This window comes from Phascolarctos cinereus, unplaced genomic scaffold (assembly GCF_003287225.1).
Source record: "Phascolarctos cinereus isolate Bilbo 61053 unplaced genomic scaffold, phaCin_HiC Scaffold_5;HRSCAF=322, whole genome shotgun sequence".
NCBI classification, from domain to species: Eukaryota; Metazoa; Chordata; class Mammalia; order Diprotodontia; family Phascolarctidae; genus Phascolarctos; species Phascolarctos cinereus.
In genome coordinates, this window is record NW_027555958.1 from 385,142,766 (window position 1) to 385,166,304 (window position 23,539).

Consider the following 23,539-nt stretch of genomic DNA (forward strand, 5'->3'; position numbering starts at 1 on the left):
ATCCTCTAATGATTGATAGGCTACTTCTTCAGGAACAGACACTTCATGGACCACTTACCTTATTCTTTCTCCAATCCACTGGGGAGATTGAAAAGTCTTATAGCAGTTTCAAACGGGTAAATAACCATTCTTGTGACTATTTTTTTAAAAAATAATCTTTATTTCATGCTTCTTAGCACAGATTTAAATACAATGGGAAATGCACATTTTGAATCCTATATCAAAACTGTTTTGTTCTTGTTTTTGTTGGTTATCCTTGTGTTCTGAACCAGTGCAATAAACTACTAGTTATAGGCCAGCCATGGAATAAAGACCCTAGTTTGAAAACCACACATCTCCTATACTTGAATACTAGGCAGTGTGTTGCATATATTCTCTGGCAGCTATTATCTCAAGCTACAGATGGAGAACTGAGGCATCAAGTGGTGATACATCATTGTGTGTGATAAATGATAGGCCTGGTGCATAGTACTGATGAGATTTCCCAAATTCACTCTCCCAAATCATAATCACTATAAAAATCTCTGTTAAGGTGCCTTCAGACATTTTCCTTTGTCAAAAAAAAAAAGACAAATAATGACAACAATAATAAAAACCATCACATTGATGAACATGATGATGTACGTGGCAAAATGCCTGGCACATAGTAGGCACTTAATAAATGTTTGTGGAATAGCATTGAATATATGGAGAGAATGAAAAGCAGTGGAATCATCTGGGAAGCTAAAACTAGTCAGTAAGTCATAGTCAATTGCCAAATTAAATACGGTATATGACCAATAGAAATGACCTTAACTCAACACAGCAACATGTAAGCAGATCCTTTCTATCCCTAGTTTCAATGATTCTAAAGTGAAATATCAAGGACCTTGAGGTTTCTATTTCTTATGAACACCACTGACAATAATGTTGAAATCTTAGATTACATTTATGTAGCATGTAAGGTTTGCAACATCCTTGGCTTATATTTAATTGCATTTCAGTTGGTAAGTTTTAGTATGTGTACCTCTTATGATGCATCACATGTAGTTTAATATCACTTTTTTAACTACCAAGATCTGCAACTGACATATATACATAAACAGTGGTTATTTCACACAGAATTTTTCAATAACTTCCTTTAATATTAAAAAAAAAAACTTGAAAGATTTGAAGTAAATGTTTTGATACTGAACATCCAATAAGATAAATGTGAGCAAGCAGACTGACTGGGCTGTGCTTTGCTGATAACTAAATACAGAATTACTTTGAAAATCTTTTCAGGAATAAATATTTTATACAAATGAATTTGCACAGTTCCAGTTTTTCTGTTCTATGTATGTTAACTACTTATCAGGTTTGTCTCTCTTAAAAGATGTTTATTTGACTTCAGTTGCAACAAACAATAAGCGGTTTGGGGTGGGGGTGGCATAGGATATGTAAATATACTAAATAATTAATTCCCAATCCTATACAGAGGGCAGTTTACATCAAACAAGTTGTATATACTACACAGAGACAGCAAAATATGTTCATTTGTTAACCCTGTTTAAATTAGGTTAAATAAGCATGGAAACAGAGTGGACTAAATACTAGCACATGGTCTGTAGGGATGTCAAGACTTAATACAGAGAATTTCCTTAATAGACTTTACACAAACATTTACTACTGCTCTTTGATGCCCCCTTGTAGGAGTCAAATAGTGAACTGCAAAATCAGTTTATGTAGAACAATGGAGACATCTTGAGGTCATTCTGGAAAATGTTTCTGTTTCCATTTCAAAACATGCCCTCCCTACACACAGGTTTTAACTGATGAAACAGTGTGTCCCAAGCTAAATAACAAACTTGATTAAAATTGGTTTTCCCTCCAAGGTAATAAAAGATAGTTTATAAGTTATACTCCTCTACAATAACTGATTTTCACTTGAAAATTTTCTCCTTAAAACAAAACAGAACCAAACAAAAACTGATGAAGAAAGCCCATTAGTTGATAGCAGAAAAATGTTTTGAATAAGCATTCGACTATACAAAAAATTTTATAAAAAATATATTAAACTAATTTCCCTAGGATTAAAAAATACTGTGGTCACTAGTTCCATTAATTCCATGGATCCATGGATCCATGGATTTCAAACAGACATTTGTTCCTTTTCTACCCCTTGAAGACAGAAAAATGAAAGTAAGTCAAAGGCTTCATTATCAATGCCCTAGATCTGTGTGCTTCCCTAGGTACTTTCCGTTAAGGTTGGATTTGTGGGACCATTTGAAGGGCTTTCAGTCTCTTTAGTACCATCTGTGTTCTTTGATTCTTCATCCTTTCTGCTTTTTTCTTGGGGTTTATCCAGATCACCAGATGAGCTAACACAGTTAGCATCCTGATTTGGTGTGTCCACTTCATTGTCAAATTCAATTTTATCTTGTTGATGGCTGCTTTTCTTTACTTGTCCATTCTGGGCAGGGTAAGTGTTTGCAATGATATCATAAAGGAACTGGTATTGTTCCTTTAAATAAAAAAAAGGAAAGAAGAAATTGGAAAAAAGAAAGATGATGCAATTATCATGATACAATATAGAAACTGATGGTAGATAAACTCAATAAATAGCCAGAAGTCATGGAAGCAGAAAGCTACATGAGGAGTAGGGAGACCCTTCTGAACTTTTTGGGTTTAGAACTACTTTAAAAGCTGAGTCACTGTATGAACTCAATGGAATATTATTATGCTGTATAGAATGACAGCTCTAAGGAAATCAGAGAAACATGGAACAAGTCATATGACCTGGTGCCAAATAAAGAAAGCAGATCTAGGAGAATGACATACATAACTGCAATAATGCAATTGGAGATGACATGAGGGGACCATAGAGCTCAAATCAAAAGCAATAATTAATAGTGGTTCCAGATGGCTGGTGCTAGAACATACTTTCTCTGATAAAGAGTCAGAACACTATAGGTGCAGAATATTATGGTCACTAGTTGAAAAGGCTTTACTTAACTGTCTCTTTGAAAAAGGAGTGTACCTATGGGGGGACTATTGGGGAAAGGGAAGGGAGCCAGGCTTTGCTCTAGGTCCTTTACAAATGTTTCATTCGATCCCCATAATAACTCTGTGAGGTAGGTGACAGTATGGCCCCCATTTTACAATTGAGGAAACTGAGGCAGAGTTTAAGTGACTTTCACAAAGGTCACAGAGATAGTTAAGTGCCAAGGCCAGATATGAACTCAGATATTCCTGCCTCCAGCCCCAGCTCTCTATCTACAGCACCACTCAACTGCCTTTAATTACTGGGAAGTAATTGGATATAAAAACGAAATGTGTTAAATGTGAAATCCTTGGCATCAGGGGATGTTTTTTGCCTTTCTTTGTATCCCCAGGGCTTAGCACAGGGCTAGGCACATAGTAAGCACTCAGGTTCAGGCATTACTTGGATGCTCGTGAATCTCTTTCTTAAGTAGGGATCCTATGCAGGGAGGTATGCATGGCCTTGCTATGATATTTTTGGTTATAGGACAGTATTAATAAATGTACAGGTATGCCTTGAAATGCTAAAAGCACCTCATTACAAAGTAATTAGCTTTGTCTCAGCACAGACTTCTAGAGTTAACATTTATAGGGAAGTTCCATTATGCGCCAAGGACTAAACTCTAAATCTAGTTTATTTTCACTCAGGGTCCAAAATAAATTATGCAAATCCTAAAATTAGTTTGTCAATCACTTAATAATGTGGTGAATTTCCACCTAATTAAGCATCTTTATCTACAAGTCCTAACTTCTACTCTCTTTCTTTGTCAACCTCTGTCTCTGTCTCTCTATCTCTCTCTTTCCCCCAATCCATATACGTACATACACATCAGGGTGTCCCAAAAGTCTTAGTAATTTTAAGCTATTAACACTTAATTTGTTAACTTTTGTATATAAAAATATGTGCATGTAAAATATGTATGTACAATATACACATATATATACATTTATAGATATATATTATACCTAGATATATGATATATACATACTACATGTATGCTATCAGTTTCTAATTATTGATGTAGGTAAAATTGTTGATCTAATTTCTCCACAGCAGGGGTTCTTAACCTTTTTTGCCATGTGGACCCCTTTGGCAGTCTGGTGAAGTCTATGGAACCCTTCTCAGAATAAGGTTTTTCATCTACGTTCATAAGTAAAGGAAATCTTAACTTTCAATTTGTGGTTAGTGAAAATAATAATTTATTTTTTCATCCAAGTTCACAGACCCACTGAAATCTACCTCAGGGGTGCATGTACCCCAGGTGAAGAACCCCTATCATGCAAAAAGAAAAACAGAGAAAGAGAAACAAAGAGAGAAGTGGAAACCTGTTGAAAGAGAACAAAAAAAAAAACCATGTTCAAATTCCTCATAGGATTTACTTACAAAAGATGAAACCATTTCTGGCCTGGCTCTGCGCAGAGCTTTCACTACTTGAAAAACATCGATTACATCTTCTGTGTCTGCAGAGTCCAGAAGATTGAACAAAGCACAAAATGTTCCTGTTTTTTGGGATCCATCCCTACAAAAAGGAAAAAGGAACTTAAATTACAGCTTTACAGAGAGAGAGAATGTCATGGGAATGAGGTTGCCAGAGTCCATAATTTAGATCACATTTAACATGTAGTCCTGTCAACATTAACAGATTTTTCAAAAATAAACTATTTTTTTTAATAAATGATTTATTTGTGATCATATCAACAGCCAAAGTATTTTACTCAGCTAAAAGAAACAATTATTTTTATAGCTATCTAGACTGCCAAATATGTGTGTGCATGTGCAGGTGTGTGTGTGTGTGTGTGTGTGTGTGTGTGTGTGTGTGTGTGTATGTGTGTGTGTGTGGGTGTAGGTGTGTATGCTTGTGTGTTTTCACTGATAAGTTCAATGGGGAAAAAGCTACTAGCAGAAATTATTAGGTAGATGAGGTCAACTTAAGTGTTTGCCAAAATTTGTGGATTGTCTGAAGATCTGCAGTAAAGAAAATACAATAAACTTTTACCCCCCAAAGGGAAAAACTCTATTATAATCTAAATAAGAACCACCAGTAATGCAGGAAGTTTAGTGGCAAATAAATATGCATAGTCTTTTTTACAAAATGATTCCTTCACAGTCATAAAAAAAAATTCTCCTTTACTATTTATCTTTATATCATTTTTATCCTTAAAACTCAGGGGCAGCTAGGTTGCGCAATGGATAGCACACTGACCCTGAAGTCAGGAAGATCTGAGTTCAAATCTTACCTCAGACACTTACTAGCTATGGGATCCTGGGCAAGTCACTTAATCCCAATTGCCTTTCCTCCCCCCAAAAAATAGAACCCAACCTCATCCTTTGGCTTTCCCTGTATTCTTCCTCTGTTAATCCACTTCTAATTCTCAACTCTGGGTCACCCCAATCATTTTCTTCCTCTGTTTCTCCTCTAAAGCAGTAGAGTAATACTGTAGGAAGTTGTGAAACCTCCATTAGCTGTATTTGCCAATGATCAAGTAGGACCTCATGACGGAGAGGCAGTCCCTCTTGTTCATCCCTAACTGGTTCCGTGAAACATTCTCTATGGTGCCTATTCCAAACTTCTTTCCTCAAGCCCTAAGGTGTCCTCTTCTGTTTCAGCAAAACATCTTGCTTCATATTTTACTGTTGCGAGTAAAGTTATCAACATGGGGGAATGAATGGAGCTTTGTTCTCGGATGGAGAATTTAGACAGCAGTGACATCAATTGTTCTCTAACAAAGAAAGCTGTTGCTGTACAGCCCACTGGTTGCTGGCTCAGGATGGAGACTAGTGAGACTGTGACAGCTCCCCCATAATGGTGGAGCTGTATGGATGTGGGTCAACCTCCAAGAAGAGTATAGATATGATCTGTGGCTGGTGGAACTCAACCTAGGGATTCCTAGGGGTAAGGAAGGAGGTCTAGCTCTGCTTCCTGGGAGGTGGTTTCTTAGTGCCAAAGTGACCTCCAGCTGCCTCCTAAGAGAAAGAAGGAAGATAGCACAAATGCAGGTACCCAGTACAATCTACTATAGGCTAGCAGTTAGGGGAGTGTAGGGGTGGGAAATCTCAGGTCTCTACTTCCAGAGGAAATTATTGGGCTGATCTCTCTAGGGTTGGTGATTTGTACTCAGAAAATACCATGGAAACATAGAAAGACCTCCCTTCTTTTTCAATGTTTATCCTAAATTTTGAGAATAGGGGCCAATAAATACTTGGGAAAGGCCTGTGAACAAACTTTGGCTAGATCCCCAAAAGCCAAATTTCAGCAACCTGGCTAACAGAGAATTGGACCAGGAGTCCTGGGTTATTGCCCCTACTCTTAGGCTAAGCTTATTTTCTCCTCTATAAAATGAGTGATTTGGACAAAATTTTGGTTCTCTAAAACCATTTCTGTCATGCCATTTTGAGGGTTTGGGGAAGTAGGAGCTTAAAATCCTCCTTCAGCCCCCTCCTCAACACCATCCATCAGTTTTCTTCACTCCTACCTCCCGTAATAATTATGCTTCCTGTATAAGGGACATGAGCTCACTTCTGAGAAATGCAATGACTGATTTAGATTATGTTAATCAGTGGAAGAGTTGTCTAAAGCATACTTCTGCTCAGAATTGTAACAATGACTGAAATGGTTAGTCTGACTCAGAATTCTGAGATAGCAGCTATTCATTTTTGAATGTGATAAGTGAATGGATAAATGTAGAACACAGTAGGTTTCAATGATCTGGGTACAAAGAATTGAAGAATTAGAGATATTCTTTATTTAGTCATGGAGTCAGCAAGTATTCATTAAGTGTATAATATGTGCTTGGAGCTGCAATAAACTATGCAATACAGAGAAAGAAAGAAAAAAACTCAGATCTCAAGGACCTCATAGTCTAATGGGAGAGATGATAAGTAGAAACTAGGTATAAACAAGATAGATATACAGGATAAATTGAAGATAACCAACCAAGGTAAGTCATTATGATTAAAGGGGATTAGAAAAGGCTTCTTGTAGAAGATGGCCTTTTAGTTGGGACTTAAAGAAAGCCAGAAGGCAGAAATGGAGAGGGAGGAAATTCAAGGCATAGATCAAAACCAGTGAAAATGTATGGAATCTAAAGGTGGACTATCTTAAAGAAAAGTAAGGAGATCAGTGTCACTGAATCTCAGAGTACATGGAGGAGAGAGGAAGCGGTAAGGGTTAGAAGACTGGAAAGTAGGAATAGGCCAGGTTTTGAAAGGCTTTGAACCACATTTTATCTTTCATCCTAGGAAGAAATAAGGAGTACTGGATTGAATTATTGAATTGCAGGGGTGGGGAGGGTGGGAAGAGGGAGTGTGTGATGTAGTCAGACTTGTGCTTTAGGAAAACCAATTTGAGAGGAGAATGGAGAATGGACTGGAGTAGGGAGAAGCTTAAGGCATGAAGACAACCATCAGACTATTGAACTAATTGTACATGAGGTAATGAGGGCCTACACCAAGGTGGTATCAGTATCAGAGGAGTGAAGGAACTATATGCTAAAGATATTGTGAAGGTAGAATCAATGGGACTTAATTTTTTTTTATATGGGGGGAATGAAGGAAAACAAAGCATTGAGAATGACACTGAAGTTGAGAGTCTGGATGACTAGGAGGATGATGGTACCCTCAGTGGTAATATAGTTGATGGGAAATGAGGAAGGAATGATAGGAAAAATAATGAGTTCAGTTTTGGACACACTGAAATTAAGATGTCTATGAGACATCTGGCTCAAGATGTCTAATAGGCAGTTGGAGAGAAGAGACTGGGGGTCATGAGAGAGATTAAGCCTAGATAAGTAGATTTGACAATCATCAGCATAGATGATAATTGAATCCATGGGAGCTGATGAGGACACCAGGTGAAATAGCATAGAGGGAGAAAAGAAAAGGGTGCAGGGCAGAAACTTGGGGGGCACCCATGGTAAATGAGCATGACCCAGAGGAAGATTTTGTAAAGGAAAGTGAGGAGTAATCACACAAGCAGGAAGAGAACTAGAAGGGAGTAGTCACAGAAATCTAAAGGGAAGAGTGTCAAGGAAAAGAGGGTGATTGACAGTGACAAAGGCTATGGAGAGGTCAAGAAGAATGAAGACTGAAAAAAGGCCATTAGATTTGGCAATTAAGAGATAACTGGTAACTTAGGTAAGAGCAGTTCCAGATGAATGTTGCAGTTAGAAGCCTGACTGTAGAGCTATAAGAACAAATGAAATGGAAACATATGCCATTAATGGCCTTCTTAAGGAGTGTAGATATAATAGGGAAGACAGATATGGGACAATAACTAGGAAGAGATGGATAAATGAGGACTGTGTTTTTTTGTTTTTGTTTTTGTTTTTGAAGATGAGAGACATATGGGCTTGTTTGCAGTTAGTAGGGAAACAGCCAAAAGATAGAAAAAGACTGAAGATTAGTGAGAAAGTAGACATGATGGGACATCTCCTGGAAAAGATAGAGTGAAATAGGATCACTTGTGCACGTGGAATGAGTGGCCTTGGTGAGGTGAAGGGGCACCTCTTAAGTTGTGACAGGCCTGATGACAGTGGAGGAAGGCATTTGAGTAATAAGAGATGAGGAAGTAAGAACAGGAAGATTTCAGAGAATGCCATAGATTTTTTTTAGTGAAATGTGAAGAACAGTACTTAGCTGAGAGGGTTCGGAGAGGGAGAGACACATAACAAGTTTGACACAGGGTCAAAAAATTTTGGAAGAACTGCCAGGGGCAAAATCAAGGTGGTGGAGTAGAGGAAGTACTACAACCAAATTCTCCCAACATCCCCTTCCAAACAACTTTAAAATAATGCATCAAGTCAAATTCTAGAGCAGCACAGCCATCAAAAAATCAGGATTAAACCTTTTTCAAGCCCAATACAACTGAGGAGGTTAGAAGGAGGGGTCCATGGCACCAGGGTGAGTGCCAGCCCAGAGCATATACAGCAGCATCATCAGCAGTGGGCCTTGGAGGCAGCTGCAACAAACACAGTAGCAAACAGCAGAAGGAGGAGTTTTGGGAGATTTCATCTAAGAGATGGCAAGAGGATTGGGCAACTGGTCAAAAAGACATTACAGGAGGTCATTATTCTGGTACTGACTACAGAATCTGGTTATTTAGAACTTCAATGCCCATATGCAATTTCAGGTCACATTTCCAAGGTAGAGATGAATATTTGAGACTTCAAGGGAGGAAGGGCCTTAGTCTCAGTTCCAGAACAGAGGAGAATATTTTACATTTACAGCTATAGGACAGTAGGGGCCCTTCCTGGATAAACACCATAGCACAGACCGGGAGAAAAGTGAATGTACCTCTCCCCAGACCACACCACCTTGGAAGCAAAAACTTACAGACCCTCAGAATTAAGTCTGAAAATAGCAGTACAAAAAATGCCTGAAGCTTGGGACAGTTCCCCTTAATCATTGATGATCACACTGTAACTTTAACATGAAATTCAAAGTTAAGAAATGGGCTTGAAAGATTAGCAAAATAACAAAAAAAGAACCTGACCATAAAAACTACTATGGTGACAGTGAAAATCAAAACACAAACTCAGAAGAAGACAACAATGTGAAAACAGCTCAAAAGCTCAAAGGAAAATGCAAATTGGATATAAGCCCAACAAGAATTCCTAGAAGAGCTAAAGAAAAAGATGAAAAATAGAGGAAAAACTTGGAAAAGAAATAAGAGTAATGAAAAAAAATTATTAAAAGAGAATTAATAGCTTGATAAAAGAAGCACAAAAATACTGAAGAAATAACATCTCAAAAAAGTTGGCCAAATGGAAGAAGAGATACAAAATTTCATTAAAGAAAATAATTCCTTAAAAATTAAAATTGGGCAAGTGGGAGTTAAAGTCCACAAGACATCAAGAAACAATAAAACAAAGTCAAAATTAAAAAAAAAAAAGGAATGTGAAACTTCTCATCAGAAAAACAATTGACCTAGAAAATAGATCAAGGAAAGATAATTATCAGATATAAGAAAGAAAGTTGTGATAAAAAAGAGCCTATACATTATATTGCAAGAAATTACACGAGAAAACTTCCCTGATATCATAGAACTAGATGGCAAAATAGATACTGAAAGAATCTGCCAATCACCATCTGAAAGAAATATCAAAATGCAAATTCTCAGGAACATTATAGCAAAATTCTAGTGGTCCCAACACAAGGAGAAAATATTACAAGAAACCAGAAGGGTGTCGTTTAAATATTGTGGAGTCACAGTAAGAGTCACATAAGATTTAGCAGCTCCCATGATAAAGGAGTATAGAGTTTGGAATATGATATTCTAGAAGGCAAAAGAGCAAGGATTAAAACCAAGAATTACCTACCCAGCAAAACTGAGTATTATCCTTCAAGGGAAACAATGGATATTTAAATAAAATAGAGGATTTTTCAAGTGTTCTTGATAAAAAAAAAACTTGAGATGAATAAAAAAATTTGACATTTAAACACAAGAATCAAGAGAAACAGGAAAAAGTAAATATGAAAAAGAAATTAAAAGGGAATTAACAAGGTTAAACTGTTTACATTCCTATATGGAAATATGATATATTTAACTCCTATGAACGTTCTCATTATTAGGGTAGTTAGAAGTAGTATTCATAGAGAGAGGGCATGGGTATGAGTCGATTGTATTGGGATGATCTGAAAAAAAATGACAGGGTATGAAAAAAGGATACACTGAGAGAAAGGGGGAAGGAGAGCAAGAATGGGGGAAATTATCTCATGTAGCAGGAAAACTACATATTGATAAAAGCTACCATAGATAATGAAGTAATATCAGTACTACACATATGCACACCCAAAGACATAGCATCCCAATTATTAAAGGAAAACATTAAATGAGTTACAGAAGGAAATAGTAAAATGAAACTAGTAGGTGACTTTAACTTTCCCTCTGACAACTAGATAAATTTAACCATAAAATAATTAAGAAGTTAAGGAGATGAATTGAATTTTAGAAAAGTTAGTATGATAAGCCTCTGGAGAAAATTGAATGGGAATAGAAAGGAGTTAGACATAAAGGATGGTATAATAAACAAATTAGGAGAGCATAGGAAATTTTACCTTTCAGGTCTATGGATAAGAGGAGTGTTTATGATGAAACAGAGACAGGGGGCATCACAGAAAGTATAACAAATAATTTTGATCCCATGAAATTAAAAAAAGTCTTTTTGCACAAACAAAACAAATGCAGTCAAAAAGCAGAAAAACAGGAGACTAGGGGGAATTTGTGCAAGTGTCTCTGATATAGGCTTCATCTTTCAAATATATAGGGAACTGAGCCAAATTTATAAAAATACGAGCCATTCCTCAAATGATAAGTGGTCAAAGGATATGAACAGGCAATTTTCTAAAGAAAAAAAATCAAAGCTCTCTATTGTCAAGTGAAAAAATGCTCTAAATCACTATTGATTAGAGAAATGCAAATTAGAATAACTGTCACACCACACACACATCAGATTAACTAACATGACAGAAAAGGAAAATGGCAGCTGTTAGAGGGGATGTCGGAAAAATAGGGACACTAATACACTATTGATGGAGCTGTAAACTGTTCCAACCATTCTGGAGAACAATGTGAAACTATGCCTAGAGGGCAATAAAACTATGCATAACATTTGACCAACCAATAAGTCGATATCCCAAAGAAGTAAAGGAAAAGGAAGTAAAGAGACAAAGGAAAAAGACCAATTTGTACAAAAATATTTATATCATCTTTTTTTGTGATAGCAAAGAATTGGAAATTGAGGGGACACACATCAACTGGATAATGGCTGAACAAACTGTGGTATATATTTGTGATGGAATGTTATTGTGCTATAAGAAATGACGAGGAGGATTGTTTTAGAAAAATCCAGGAAGACCTATATGAATTGATGTAAAGTAAGCCCAATCAGATTATTGTTTGCAGTGACAGCAATATTGCGAACATGATCAACTGTGAAAGATTTTGCTATTTTTATCAATACAATGATCCAAAACAATTCTGAAGGATTAATATTGAAAAATGCTATCCATCTCCAGAGAGAGAACTGCTGAACTACTAGTAAAAAATGAAGCATGCTTTTTCACTTTATTTTTCTTGCTTTTTTTTAAACAATATGACTAACATCAAATATATTTTGCATTATTTCACATGTATGATTGCGATCATATTGCTTGTCTTCTTAACTGGTAGGAGAAGGCCTGGAGGGAGGAAGACAATTTGGAACTCAAAACATTAAAATAGAATATCAAAAAATATATAAATTTAAAAAATAAAGTATAATGCAAAGGAAAATAAAATTATTTTCTTCCTTTCAAAAAAGAAAAAAAGAAAGAAAAACTGCCATGGTCAGTGGGATAGTGAACTGATTAGGCAGTATAAAAATAGTTAACTAATATAAAGGTGTAAAAGAATTGACTCACCATAGTGGGGGCCCAGTTGAGATATTTATAATATAAATCGGTAGTAGATTCAACACAGTTCTGTGATTTTTTTCACCAGGTTCTTTCAGCTTCATGGGGTATGTATGAAGGCAGTGGTGAGTGGAAGTAATACAGAGCTGAAGCTTAGCAAAGTAAGACCAGTCAGCAATGTGAGAAGAAAGCAAGAGATTCAAGAGAAGAGGACAGGGAAGAGTTGAACTGGTTAGCAGCCTGGGAGTAAAAATGGGGAAAGGAAGGAGTGTAGCCAGTGAAGTCATGATGGACCGGAAAAGAATTGAGAGATTAGCAATAATAGTGAGGATGAAGAAAAGGATTTGGGGTTGCAAAGATGAGGATGAAGTAGAACACAATATGCTTCGGTGATTTGGATATGAAGAATTAAAGAATTAGATACATTGTTTAGGTTAATTACTGGGGAAATAGGAATAACAGGACTTTCCTGTGATTATGAGACAAATATAATTTAGTTAAGCATAAACAGAAGAAGAAAATTTAGTTACTAACCATAAGCTATAGTGAATTAATTCAAAAAAGGACCTGGAGTTTAGATTCAGAAAGGTAAAAGAGAGAAGTAAAAAGATTTCAGAATTGTGTTAAAGAGAGAAGTGAATTCTCTCTCTACCACGTACGCTCTCTATGTGTGTACACTTCTGTATCTACTGATAAAAGACTTTGGGAATGCAATATTTTGTACCAACCAGTTTTAATATAACAGCATAGCAAGCCCCCCTTTCTAAAAGTTAATTAAATCTGGTTGATTAATTGGTATCAGCTGACAATTGGGAGAGAGAACTCTGGTTGGGGCTTTTTAGCTATAGCACCACAAAACACTATACCCCATATGGTTCTTCCAGAAACTCAAGAGAATAAGAAGAAACCTCGGGGGACTCAACCTGCCAGTGCAAATGGGTGTTGGGAGAGTAGTTCCACAGCATATGCTACCTTGCAGATTGTGAGTTTCTTGAGGGCAGTGACTATCTTTTGCCTTTTTCTATATTCCCAGCACCTAGTACAGTGCTTGGCATAACAGCAAGTGCTTAATAAATATTGTTTTTTGCCTTTTTTTTTGGTGAGGTAATTGGGGTTAAGTGACTTGCCAAGGGTCACACAGCTAGTAAGTGTCATGTGTCTGAGACCACATTTGAACTCAGGTCCTCCTGAATCCAAGGCCAGAGCTCTATCCACTGTGCCACCTAGCTGCCCCCTTAATAAATATTTGTTGGCAGCCTTTCATGTTGCAACTTCCCCCTTTGATTTTAAGGTCTTGGAGGTTGGAGATTCTATCCTTTTTTTTTAAATCTTCCTATCTCTATCATCTATCAGAGTACTAGTATGTACATAGTATGCACTTAAATATTTGTTGAGTGAATTCATGAATATTATGTAAAACTTGTGTCATACATGTGCTATTTTCTTACTCTTTTTTTTTGTTTGTTTTTTGCTAGGCAATGAGGTTAAGTGACTTGCACAGCTATGAAGTGTCAAATGTCTGAGGTCAAATTTGAACTCAGGTCTTCCTGACTCCAGGGCAGGTGCTCTATCCATCTAGCTGCCCCCATATGCTATTTTCTTAATAAATGATGAATGGAACTTGGTGAAAATGATGGTGTTCATTCATTCTTACCTGCAGTGAACAAGAAGAGATGCTGTCTTGTGATGTTTTTGCCCTTCGATGCCATGTTTCTTTGGAAGTTTCTCTTTGAGGTTTTGAATCATAGAAACTAATTCTTTGGGTTGTGTGGGAAGGTCTTCCCCTTTCCAGCTGTTATACTGATACTGATAAACTGTTCGGGCATCTTTTCTCTAAAAACCAGATGTCATGGAAATGTTATTAACTCAAGTGATAACTCAGCATACCTTTCATTCTGATAATCATCTATTTCATACCTATCTTTGTAATCAGAAATACTTTCTCTTAAGTATTTTACAAATTATATTTTCAAATATTACAGAACTGTAGCTACCATGCAGTTCTTATCTTCAGTTAAAGCAACAATAGTAAATTAAATCTATCCAAAGAATTCCCCCACTTCACTTAATTTTTATACCTTGGCATGTCTCAGTTCAAATACACGAATGGTGTAAGCTGTAGATCTGTTCATATCTTTCATTTCTACTTCCACATCTTCATATTTTTGCTTTCCTTCTCCCCAGTACTGAGCACAGACTTCCTAAGTTTGGGAGAATATAAGTTAGTACTTAGATTCTTAAAGCATATTCTAATTGATACCAAAAGCACATAGAGTATATACATATTAGGAAGTGATTAAAAATTAAAAATACAAAGAAAGGCAAAAATAGTCTCTGTCCACAAGGAGTTCACAATCTAATGGGGAAAACAACATAAAAACAATTAAGTACAAGCAAAAGAAATTCAGGAGAACATGGAGAAAATCTTGGAGGGAAGGTATTAGCATTATGGGAAATCAGGAAATCTTCATACAAAAAGTGAGATTTTAGGGGCAGCTAGGTGGCACAGTGGATAGAGCACCGGCCCTGAAGTCAGGGGTACCTGAGTTCAAATCCGGCCTCAGACACATAACACTTACTAGCTGTGTGATTCTGGGCAAGTCACTTACCCCCAATTGCCTCACTTAAAAAAAAAAAGTGAGATTTTAAGTGAAACTTGAAAGAAGCCAAAGAAAAAAAGAAGGTAAAGATGAAGAGGGAGCGATTCCAGGCATAGAAGAGAGTCCTGAAAACTCAGGGAGTTGGGAGGTTTATTCTCTTGTGAGAGCAAATACAAGGAGGTCAGTGTCACTTGGTTGTAGAATATATTAAAGGGAGTAACATGTAAGAAAACTGGAAAGACAGGAAAGGGACAGGTTGTAACGGGTACAAGCCAAATAGAGGGTTTTATATTTTATCCTGAGGATAAGAGAGCCACTGAAGTTAATTGAGTGAGAAGGATGACAAAATCAGAAGTTAATTTAGGAAGATAATTTTGATAGCTTGACTTGAAGTAAGGAGGTCAACCAACAGGTTATTGCTGTAGTTTAGGCATGAGGTGATGAGGGAATTCATGAGGGTAGTGGCAGTATTAGAGGAGATAATGCGCATAGATGAGAGATGTTGCAAAGGTAAAATTAATGGGACTTGGTCACATATTGGATATGGGGTATAGAATGATAGAAAGGGAGGAGTCCTGGATGACACCTATGTTGTGAGTCTGGGAAGATGGTGATACTGTTGACAGTAATGGAGAAGTGAAGAAGAGGAGATGATGTGGGAGGAATTCATTTTAGGACATGCTAAGTTCAAAACAAAGAGATATCAAAAAAAATTTTAATATATGGAACAGGAGTTTGGAGCTAGAGAAATCTAAGAGTCATCCACAAAGTAATAAAAGTTAAAATTATAGGAGTAGAAATTGATATTGATTCCCTTAAGACCTCCTATAAAGTCCATCTTGATTGTTGGATGGCAATCAGGAAAGGGTATAGTGGAGGGAGAGGACAAACCTGCTCCCCATCTTTCAGCTCTGTCAGCATTACAATAACTTTGACTTTTCTTTGAAAGACCATTTGCCAGAAGTCAGCAATTGTCTCCTTTAGTGGCCCTTGGGTGGCAATCATCACTTCAGGTTTCCAGTATGTCTAAAAAAAACCCCACAGTATCCTTGGTTAATACTAAATAAAGAAATATTCTTTAAAATAAGCAATCAGTAATATAATTAATCTATACAAACAATATGATGTCAAGAGAATGATGGTATGAGGAAAATTTTAAAGACACTGATTTTATTTCACTTTAGAAGGCAATGAATTCTCCCTAACATTGATTACAACAGTTAAGCCATATCTGGCATATAGATAGAATTGTTCAATTTCTTTCTTCCTCCTTTTGTTCCTTTCTCCAACCTTCCTCCCTCCCTCCCTATCTTCCCTCTTTCCTTCCTTCACTGGGTCTCCTCATCTCACCCAGGATGGATGGGCAGGAGCTACCCACAAGACTGATCCTACTTCTGGTCAGCATGGGTTCTTTGACCTACTCTGTTTCCAGCCTATTTGTCTTGTCTCCCCTTAGGCAGTTCAGTACCCCACTTTCACCTTCCTATCCACACTTAGTGGCTTACCATATTGATTCCAGATGTAGTTAGAACAGCTTGTAGCCCACTGAAGCTCAGATCTCCTGAGCCTAAGAGATCCATAAGAATAAGCATCCCTGGTAACTGGATTTATAGATTTGTACCATCCTGCTCAACCTAGCAATTTTCTTTATAACAAGCAGGGTGACTGGTGAAGACTGAGGAAATATTTCAGATGAGCTTCCAGTATAGGTAGCTGGATCTAAAATCCCCCAGAATGAGTTCAGTTCTTTTCTCCACTGGGGAGCTACAGAATTCAATGCTCAAAAACTGATTGAACTCAGTAATAACTCTCACCTTTTAAAATTGGCCTATTAAAAACAACACTGATAATCAATATGAAAACCAAATATGGTTAATAACTACATTTAATGTAATCCCCTTCGAAGCATAAAGCATAAAACTAATTTCCCATTTCCACCAAATCTCCATTATTTCCTTGTCTATTCTTTCTCACACATTTTCCCTTATGTTACTAATAGTGTATATTACATTCTTTCTCTGCTTTTTATTTTTGTTGTTTGTGTTGGTTTTTCCTTGATGGAACTCTCAACTTCTAACAATAATAAATAGTAACAAAACCTCCATTGAACTCATTCTCTAAAGTTTGATCAAAATATACAGAAGCGACTTTGGGTTTTTAATGACTTTGCCAAGAGTTTAAAGGCTGGAGTGTCCTAGCAGGTTGGAAAGGCATTAAGGATGGACCCATTAATGGACTGTATATCATCAGAAGAATAGCCTGGATGAGTTAAATTACTTTCTTCTTTATGGCTTGTATGGATGAAGATGAATTTTTCAACCACAGAAATTAATGAAGACACCAGCTGATCCTATTTAATATACCATGAGTGATCTGCAAATGCTGATTTAAGGAAAGATAACTAAACCATGTTCTGGGCCAAATCTAGCTCAGGCCAGTCTGGTGATTCAGGCTCATGACTACAATTCAGTGAAACCCTGATGGACCATAAAATGCAATAAAAATAATTTTACTTATAATAGTGGATTTAAAAGAACATAATTACTAAAAATAGATAACATTCTCCTCCAGATTTCTCATTCAACAGAGGAGCAATTTGGAGTCAGAGAGACTCATCAGGGCAGTGGGAATTCTGCTAAATCTCCTGGGGACCAATTCCTCATAGGTTGGCCTCTTTATGCCTCATGTGACAGGGATGCTGCACCAGTAGTTCAGATCCTAATGTTCATGCCCAACCAAATCTCTAGTATAGCCTCCTTGCTTCCTTAAAGGGAAATCATTTCAGTCTATGAAGAACATGATGTTTCTTCCTGTGAACCACCTCAGGTGATAAATTAAAATAATGAGATATTTCCTTGAGCCCAAGAGCCCCACAAAATTATGTAAATCAAGGGGTTCAAATTTGATTCCACTTCAAGAATGCCCATGCCCAAGCTATCAAGGGCATGTGTATCAGAAAAGCTGCCTTATAGTCAAAATATGTCACACTGAAGAAACAGTGTTTTCTTTTCTGTAGATACAAAGGTGGAGTTGGCAGATATGCCTGGGCAAAGTAGTGGAGCCAGACTCAAAGCTAATGCCCTCTCAAAAAAAAAAAAGCTTGTTAAGTTCTTGTTGCATGTGCTCAAAAAATTCAGAATGTAATACAGAACTTAAGTAAGGGTTGGGATATAAATTCTCTCATCATTGAGCATATTTAGGTCAACAAGACTTCTACAATACAAAGGTGTACTTACAGGGCTTCTGGCCAAATCAATCTATGCGTGAGTTCCCTTGTCATATTGAGATGATACTTAACAGAAAAAGAATTCCTCAACCAAAGAGGAGGGTGCCCCAAAGAAAAAGATATATCAAAAGAAACTGAAGAAACAAAAACTCATAGACCAGGAATATTTGTGACATTTACAAACAAATAAAAGTTAAATTAAAACATTTGTTTTATTATAGCAAAGGCATTTTTTAAATATAAAAAACTAATATTTCTACCAAAAAGTTTCAGGCCCACTGGGTGGAAATATTTTAACTAAGTTATTTCAAACTTGAATCCCTAAAACCTACTTTTATTTACAATTTCTGCTACATAGGACAGGAAAAGAGATAATGATAGAATAATAAGAAAGCTGACCTTGGAGCCAGGAAGGTCCAGGTTAAAGATTTACCTCTGACACATAATGGCTGACTGACCTTGGGGAAATCACAAATTTCTCAGTGCTCTAGACAACTCACTAAGACTAATTACAGAGAAGGTCCTAATCTATATGGGAAGAAAGAAATTCCTCACTGGGGAGTTCCTTGCACCAATGAAATCACAGGTCTGATCCTTATCCCTATTTTATATGTTCACGTGCCATATAAGGTAATGTGATTGATGTGGTAATATACATAATTTGCCTGAAAATTTCAAAACAAAATGTGTTACTTTTCTCCTCATTCTAATGAGAATTGATTTCCTTCTGTGTGTGTGTGTGTGTGTGTGTGTGTGTGTGTGTGTGTGCATGTGCGAGTATTTCTTCAGATGATTTTTGCCTTTTTTGTTTTTGTTCTGGACCTGTGCTTTCATTGGTTTTGGATAATTCCTCCACTGAGGAAAGATCAGGAACTCTTCTGCAATTAAGAACCTGAAGAAGTTGTCTGGGGTACCTAGAGGTTAAGGGACTTGCTCCTGACCACTCAGTATGTGTCTAAGCAGGGTCTGAACCTAAATTTTCCAAACACTACACTTATTATTGATGTTCAGTCATGTATGACTCTTTGTGACCTAATTTGGGGATTTCTTGGCAAAGATACTGGAGTGATTTGTCAATTCCTTCTCTAGCTCATTTTATAGATGAGGAAACTGAGGCAAACAGGGTCAAGTGACTTGCCCAGGGTCACACAGCTAGTAAGTGTCCGAGGCCAGATTTGAACTCAAGATGATGAATCTTCCTGACTCCAGGCCAGCACTCTATCTAATACAGCACTTAGCTGCCCTTAATACCACACTACTATATAATTTACCATAATCTTGAAGTGTTTGAAAATTAAAAAAAAACCCACCAAATCCTATCAATTTGTCCTTTCCCCATCACAGTATGATGATGATGATGATGGTGATAACAACTAGCATTTATACAGCACGTACTCTGTGCCAGGCACTGTACTAAACACTTTACAAATATTTCATTTGGTCCTTTCACAGCCTGGGGAGGCAGGTGCTGTTATTATCTCCATTTTATAGTTGAGGAAACTAAGGCAAACGTTGATTAGGTGATTTGGCCAGGGTCACACGGAGAAGTGTATGAAGCAGATTTGAATCCAGGTCTTCCTGACTACAGGCACAGTGCTTTATCCACTATGCCACATGCTTTTGCACCTTTTTCTTCTCATTGAAGTATATTTCCCTTCATAATTTATGTTAAGATTCTGAAAATCATATAGATTCCCTTCACTCTGGCAGTGCTTAATATGATTGGAGCTAGATAGGAAAACCTGTAGAGCTTCATTCCCTCAAGCAAAAGAACAACCTTTGATATAAAATCAAGGTAAGGAAAGAAACCGTTTGAATAGAGTCTGGGGTGGAAGGGAGGGGTTTTTTTAGAATGAGGACAACATATAACTACATAGACTATGGCTTTAATTAATAGCAAAATAAAAAGAATAACTAAATTTTTAAGTATTTGAGCAACTAGGTGGTGGAGTGACTAGAGCACTGGACTTGGAATCAGGAAGACTCATCTTCATGAGTTAAAATCCAATCTCAGGCACTTACTAGTTGTGTGACATTGGGCAAATCACTTTACCCTGTTTGGCTCAGTTTCCTCATCTAGAAAAATGACTTGGAGAAAGAAAAAAGGCAAACCATTCCAGTATCTTTACTAAGAAAATCCCAAAAGAGACCATGAACAGTTGGATGTGACTGAACAGCAAGAAAATTTCAAAGTGACATGTTGTTTCCTAATGTAGCACACAAGGTTGGTTAACTTCATTATTTCATCCTAAATAGCTTCAACAAATATTCTGATAACATGCTGATACATTTGAAAATGTGTGTGTGTTAGAATTGTGGCATATTTAAAATATTTATTTTAAATATTAAATATTTAAATATATTGTCAATATTTAAATAAGTACTTAAAATACGTACAGTTATGAAAGAAGCATTGATATATTTGCTGGGCTCATCAGTGTCACTATCATCATCAGATGATTCTTCTGAATCATGTTCACTCTCTTTGCTAGTCTCCAATTCATGTTTCAGAAGCACTCTGTTAAAGTCATCTGTGTAATACAAAATAGGGAAATGTGTTATTGTTGTCCTCAGGGCCCCAAGGCCCTCTTTGCCAATAAGCATCTGAAATATGGAAATAATTAGTACAGAGATATATGGCAAACATTTAAGATGTTGACTTCCATAGCACTGTGACATGAAAGCCATATTTTGTTGGTCATTATTATTAAAAAATCGTACATAACAAGAATGTACCCTAAAAATTGACTAAGATTGGGACAGAACATCACATTTTACATCATGCCAAAAAATAGACACTATTCTCTGTGAAACTGACTAATGGAATTCCAGAGTCTTTCAACCTTAAAACACACTTCTGGGCTTTGTTTGAGTGGTCATTCTACTTCTTTCTTTTTACAAATTTATAGCTAAAAAGGACAATGGAGATTATTGAGTTCAAGGCCCCCCCCACAGTTTACAGATGAGGAAGCATAATCACAGAGAGTTTAAGTGACTTGTCCAGGGTCACACAGATACTAAGTATCTGAATATCTAAATAAATATTAGGTCATTTTCTTGAATCAAGTCCCATGCTCTATACACTATACCACAGTTTCTCCTTATATAAATATTAAATAAAATATTTTTCTTAAATAAATATTCTTAAATAAAATATTTTTACAAATTTGAAACTAAACTTTTTGTCAATTATATGGCTAACTAAACAATTAAATAATTATATTTTATGTTCCTAATATGTCCCTTTAACTAGCCTTTCTAGCTATCAGATCGTATGTTAGTGTTTACTTATAACAAGTTATTAAAGATTTCTTCTATATTCCCATGATATAGATTAATAAATGATTGATTTCCCCCCATTTTCTACTAGATTTATCTGGTCCTAGCCCTGCCAATGCCTTTGTTTCTTTGCCTCCTCCCCCTTCTCCCCTTTTCCAGCTCTGTAAGCACAAAGTAATACTGCTCCTGTAAAGGGCATATCAATCAACTCTTCTATATCTCCACTCTCCATCCCCTTGATTTCCCAAATAAAAATATCCCTACCTGACTGCCATTCCTCTATAACATGTTTTCCCTTGTTAAAATGCAAACTTTTTGAAGGCAGAAAGTGTCTCACTTTCATATTTTTATCCTCAGTACTTAGCATAGTGCTTAGCAGATAATAAATAGTAAATATATGTATATACATATATATATGTATGCATATATATATATATATACATATATATATTTACTATTAATTAGCATTTATTCCCATGTAACTCAAATTAATATGTATTGTTTTGGTCAAGTATTTTCTTCTTAATTTTTCATAACCCTATTTCTAGTCACCTAGAGCACTAGTTAGAGTCCTGGGCCTGAAGTTATGAAGACTCATCTTGGTGATTTCAAATCTGGCCTCAGACGCTTACTAGTGTGTGACCCTGGGCAAGTCACTTACCCTATTTGCTTCAGTTTCCTCATGTGTAAAATGAGCTGGAGAAGGAAATGGAAAATCATTCCAGTATCTTTGCCAAGAAACCCTCAAATGAGGTTGTGAAAACTCAGATGCTAGTGAAAAATGACTGAACAACATCAAATAATATATAAAGAATCCTCCACTGATTTCTCATTACCCAAAATGGAGGAACAAAGAGGGGGCTAGGATGGATCAAGGACTAGATTTTCTCGGTATTTTATAAGAAACTGTATTTTACAAAGAACTCAACAATTGAAGGAAGACTGGGTAAGTGGGGCTAGACCTTTTGCTCTAAACTGCCTTGCAATTCACCTCTTCTTGTTAGTCAACGAGCACTGATTAGGGGCTTACTATGAGCTAGGAAGGTTCTAAGTGCTGGGAATTACAAGGAAGAAAAAAAATCTGTACGCTCTTGGAGCTGCTCCCTTCTTCAGTGAATGGTAATTCTGAGATTATACCTTTGCTAACATCCAGCTAGTCCATTAAGACTAGCTTCAACTTAAAAAAAAAAACTCATAACTTCAAAATGAATTGCTATAAAGGAACATATTTATCTCAAGGTGAAGCGATGCTATCAAAGAGCTGACTCTAAAAAAATCTTTTATTCCTAGAACGAATCCAGACAATCTCAGCATCAAATCAATAGTGTATATATGTAATAGTAGTTTTGATAGGATAGACATTAAGAAAATACTCACATGGAATAATCTTGGAATTTCTATTTTTGCTTTTATTTTCTTCTTGATTTCCAGTGTGCTGGGACCTCCAGTTCCTATATGAGGGAAGTCTCTGAAAAAAAGACAAAGAGAATACATACATTTGGGAATATCTATTGATCCCAAAATTTATTAGAAAATCTACTAAATGCAATACAGTTATCCCTTCCATATCATGGAGATTAGGGACATGGTATCCCCATCATCTGGAAAATTCTTGTAAAAATTTTTGGCCCTCCCTCTGTACCAGGGAGGAAGTCTGAATTATTATGGCATTAAAAGATAAAATATGTTGATATTTTATAATATTTTACTTATATTTTATGCATTTCTTAGTTTCTAAACTTTTCTTCTGTGTCATATGCTGGCCTTCGTGTTGTCATCTGTGGCTTCAGCAAAACCCCAAAAAAATTCCCATTCAATTTCTTATGCTAACCCACAATACATCAAAACCATGATGGGGAAAGTTGTGATGAGGAAGTTGTGGTGGTGAAGTTGTGATGAGTATATGGAGTTAATCTAGGAAAATTTAGATTGGGCAGATCTAATGGAATCTTTTTGTACCACCTCCAAGATTATTGTGTACATATGTGTGTGTTTCTGTCTTCCTCCGAAAATATTCCCTGTTAAATTTTTGATCATACTGCC

At 36.4% G+C, this 23,539-nt stretch overlaps 1 protein-coding gene across 1 annotated transcript in view; it reads right to left on the bottom strand.

Moving 5' to 3' along the window:
- Positions 1–137: 137 nt before the first annotated feature.
- The window catches only part of PTPRC (protein tyrosine phosphatase receptor type C), a 146,332-nt gene continuing 122,930 nt past the window's right edge, over positions 138–23,539 (bottom strand). Inside the window, 7 exon segments of the mRNA XM_078155778.1 lie at positions 138–2,482; positions 4,385–4,520; positions 14,046–14,224; positions 14,470–14,592; positions 15,883–16,017; positions 20,615–20,748; positions 22,874–22,964. Of these exon segments, the coding sequence (XP_078011904.1) occupies positions 2,207–2,482; positions 4,385–4,520; positions 14,046–14,224; positions 14,470–14,592; positions 15,883–16,017; positions 20,615–20,748; positions 22,874–22,964 (1,074 nt within the window). The 3' untranslated portion in view covers positions 138–2,206.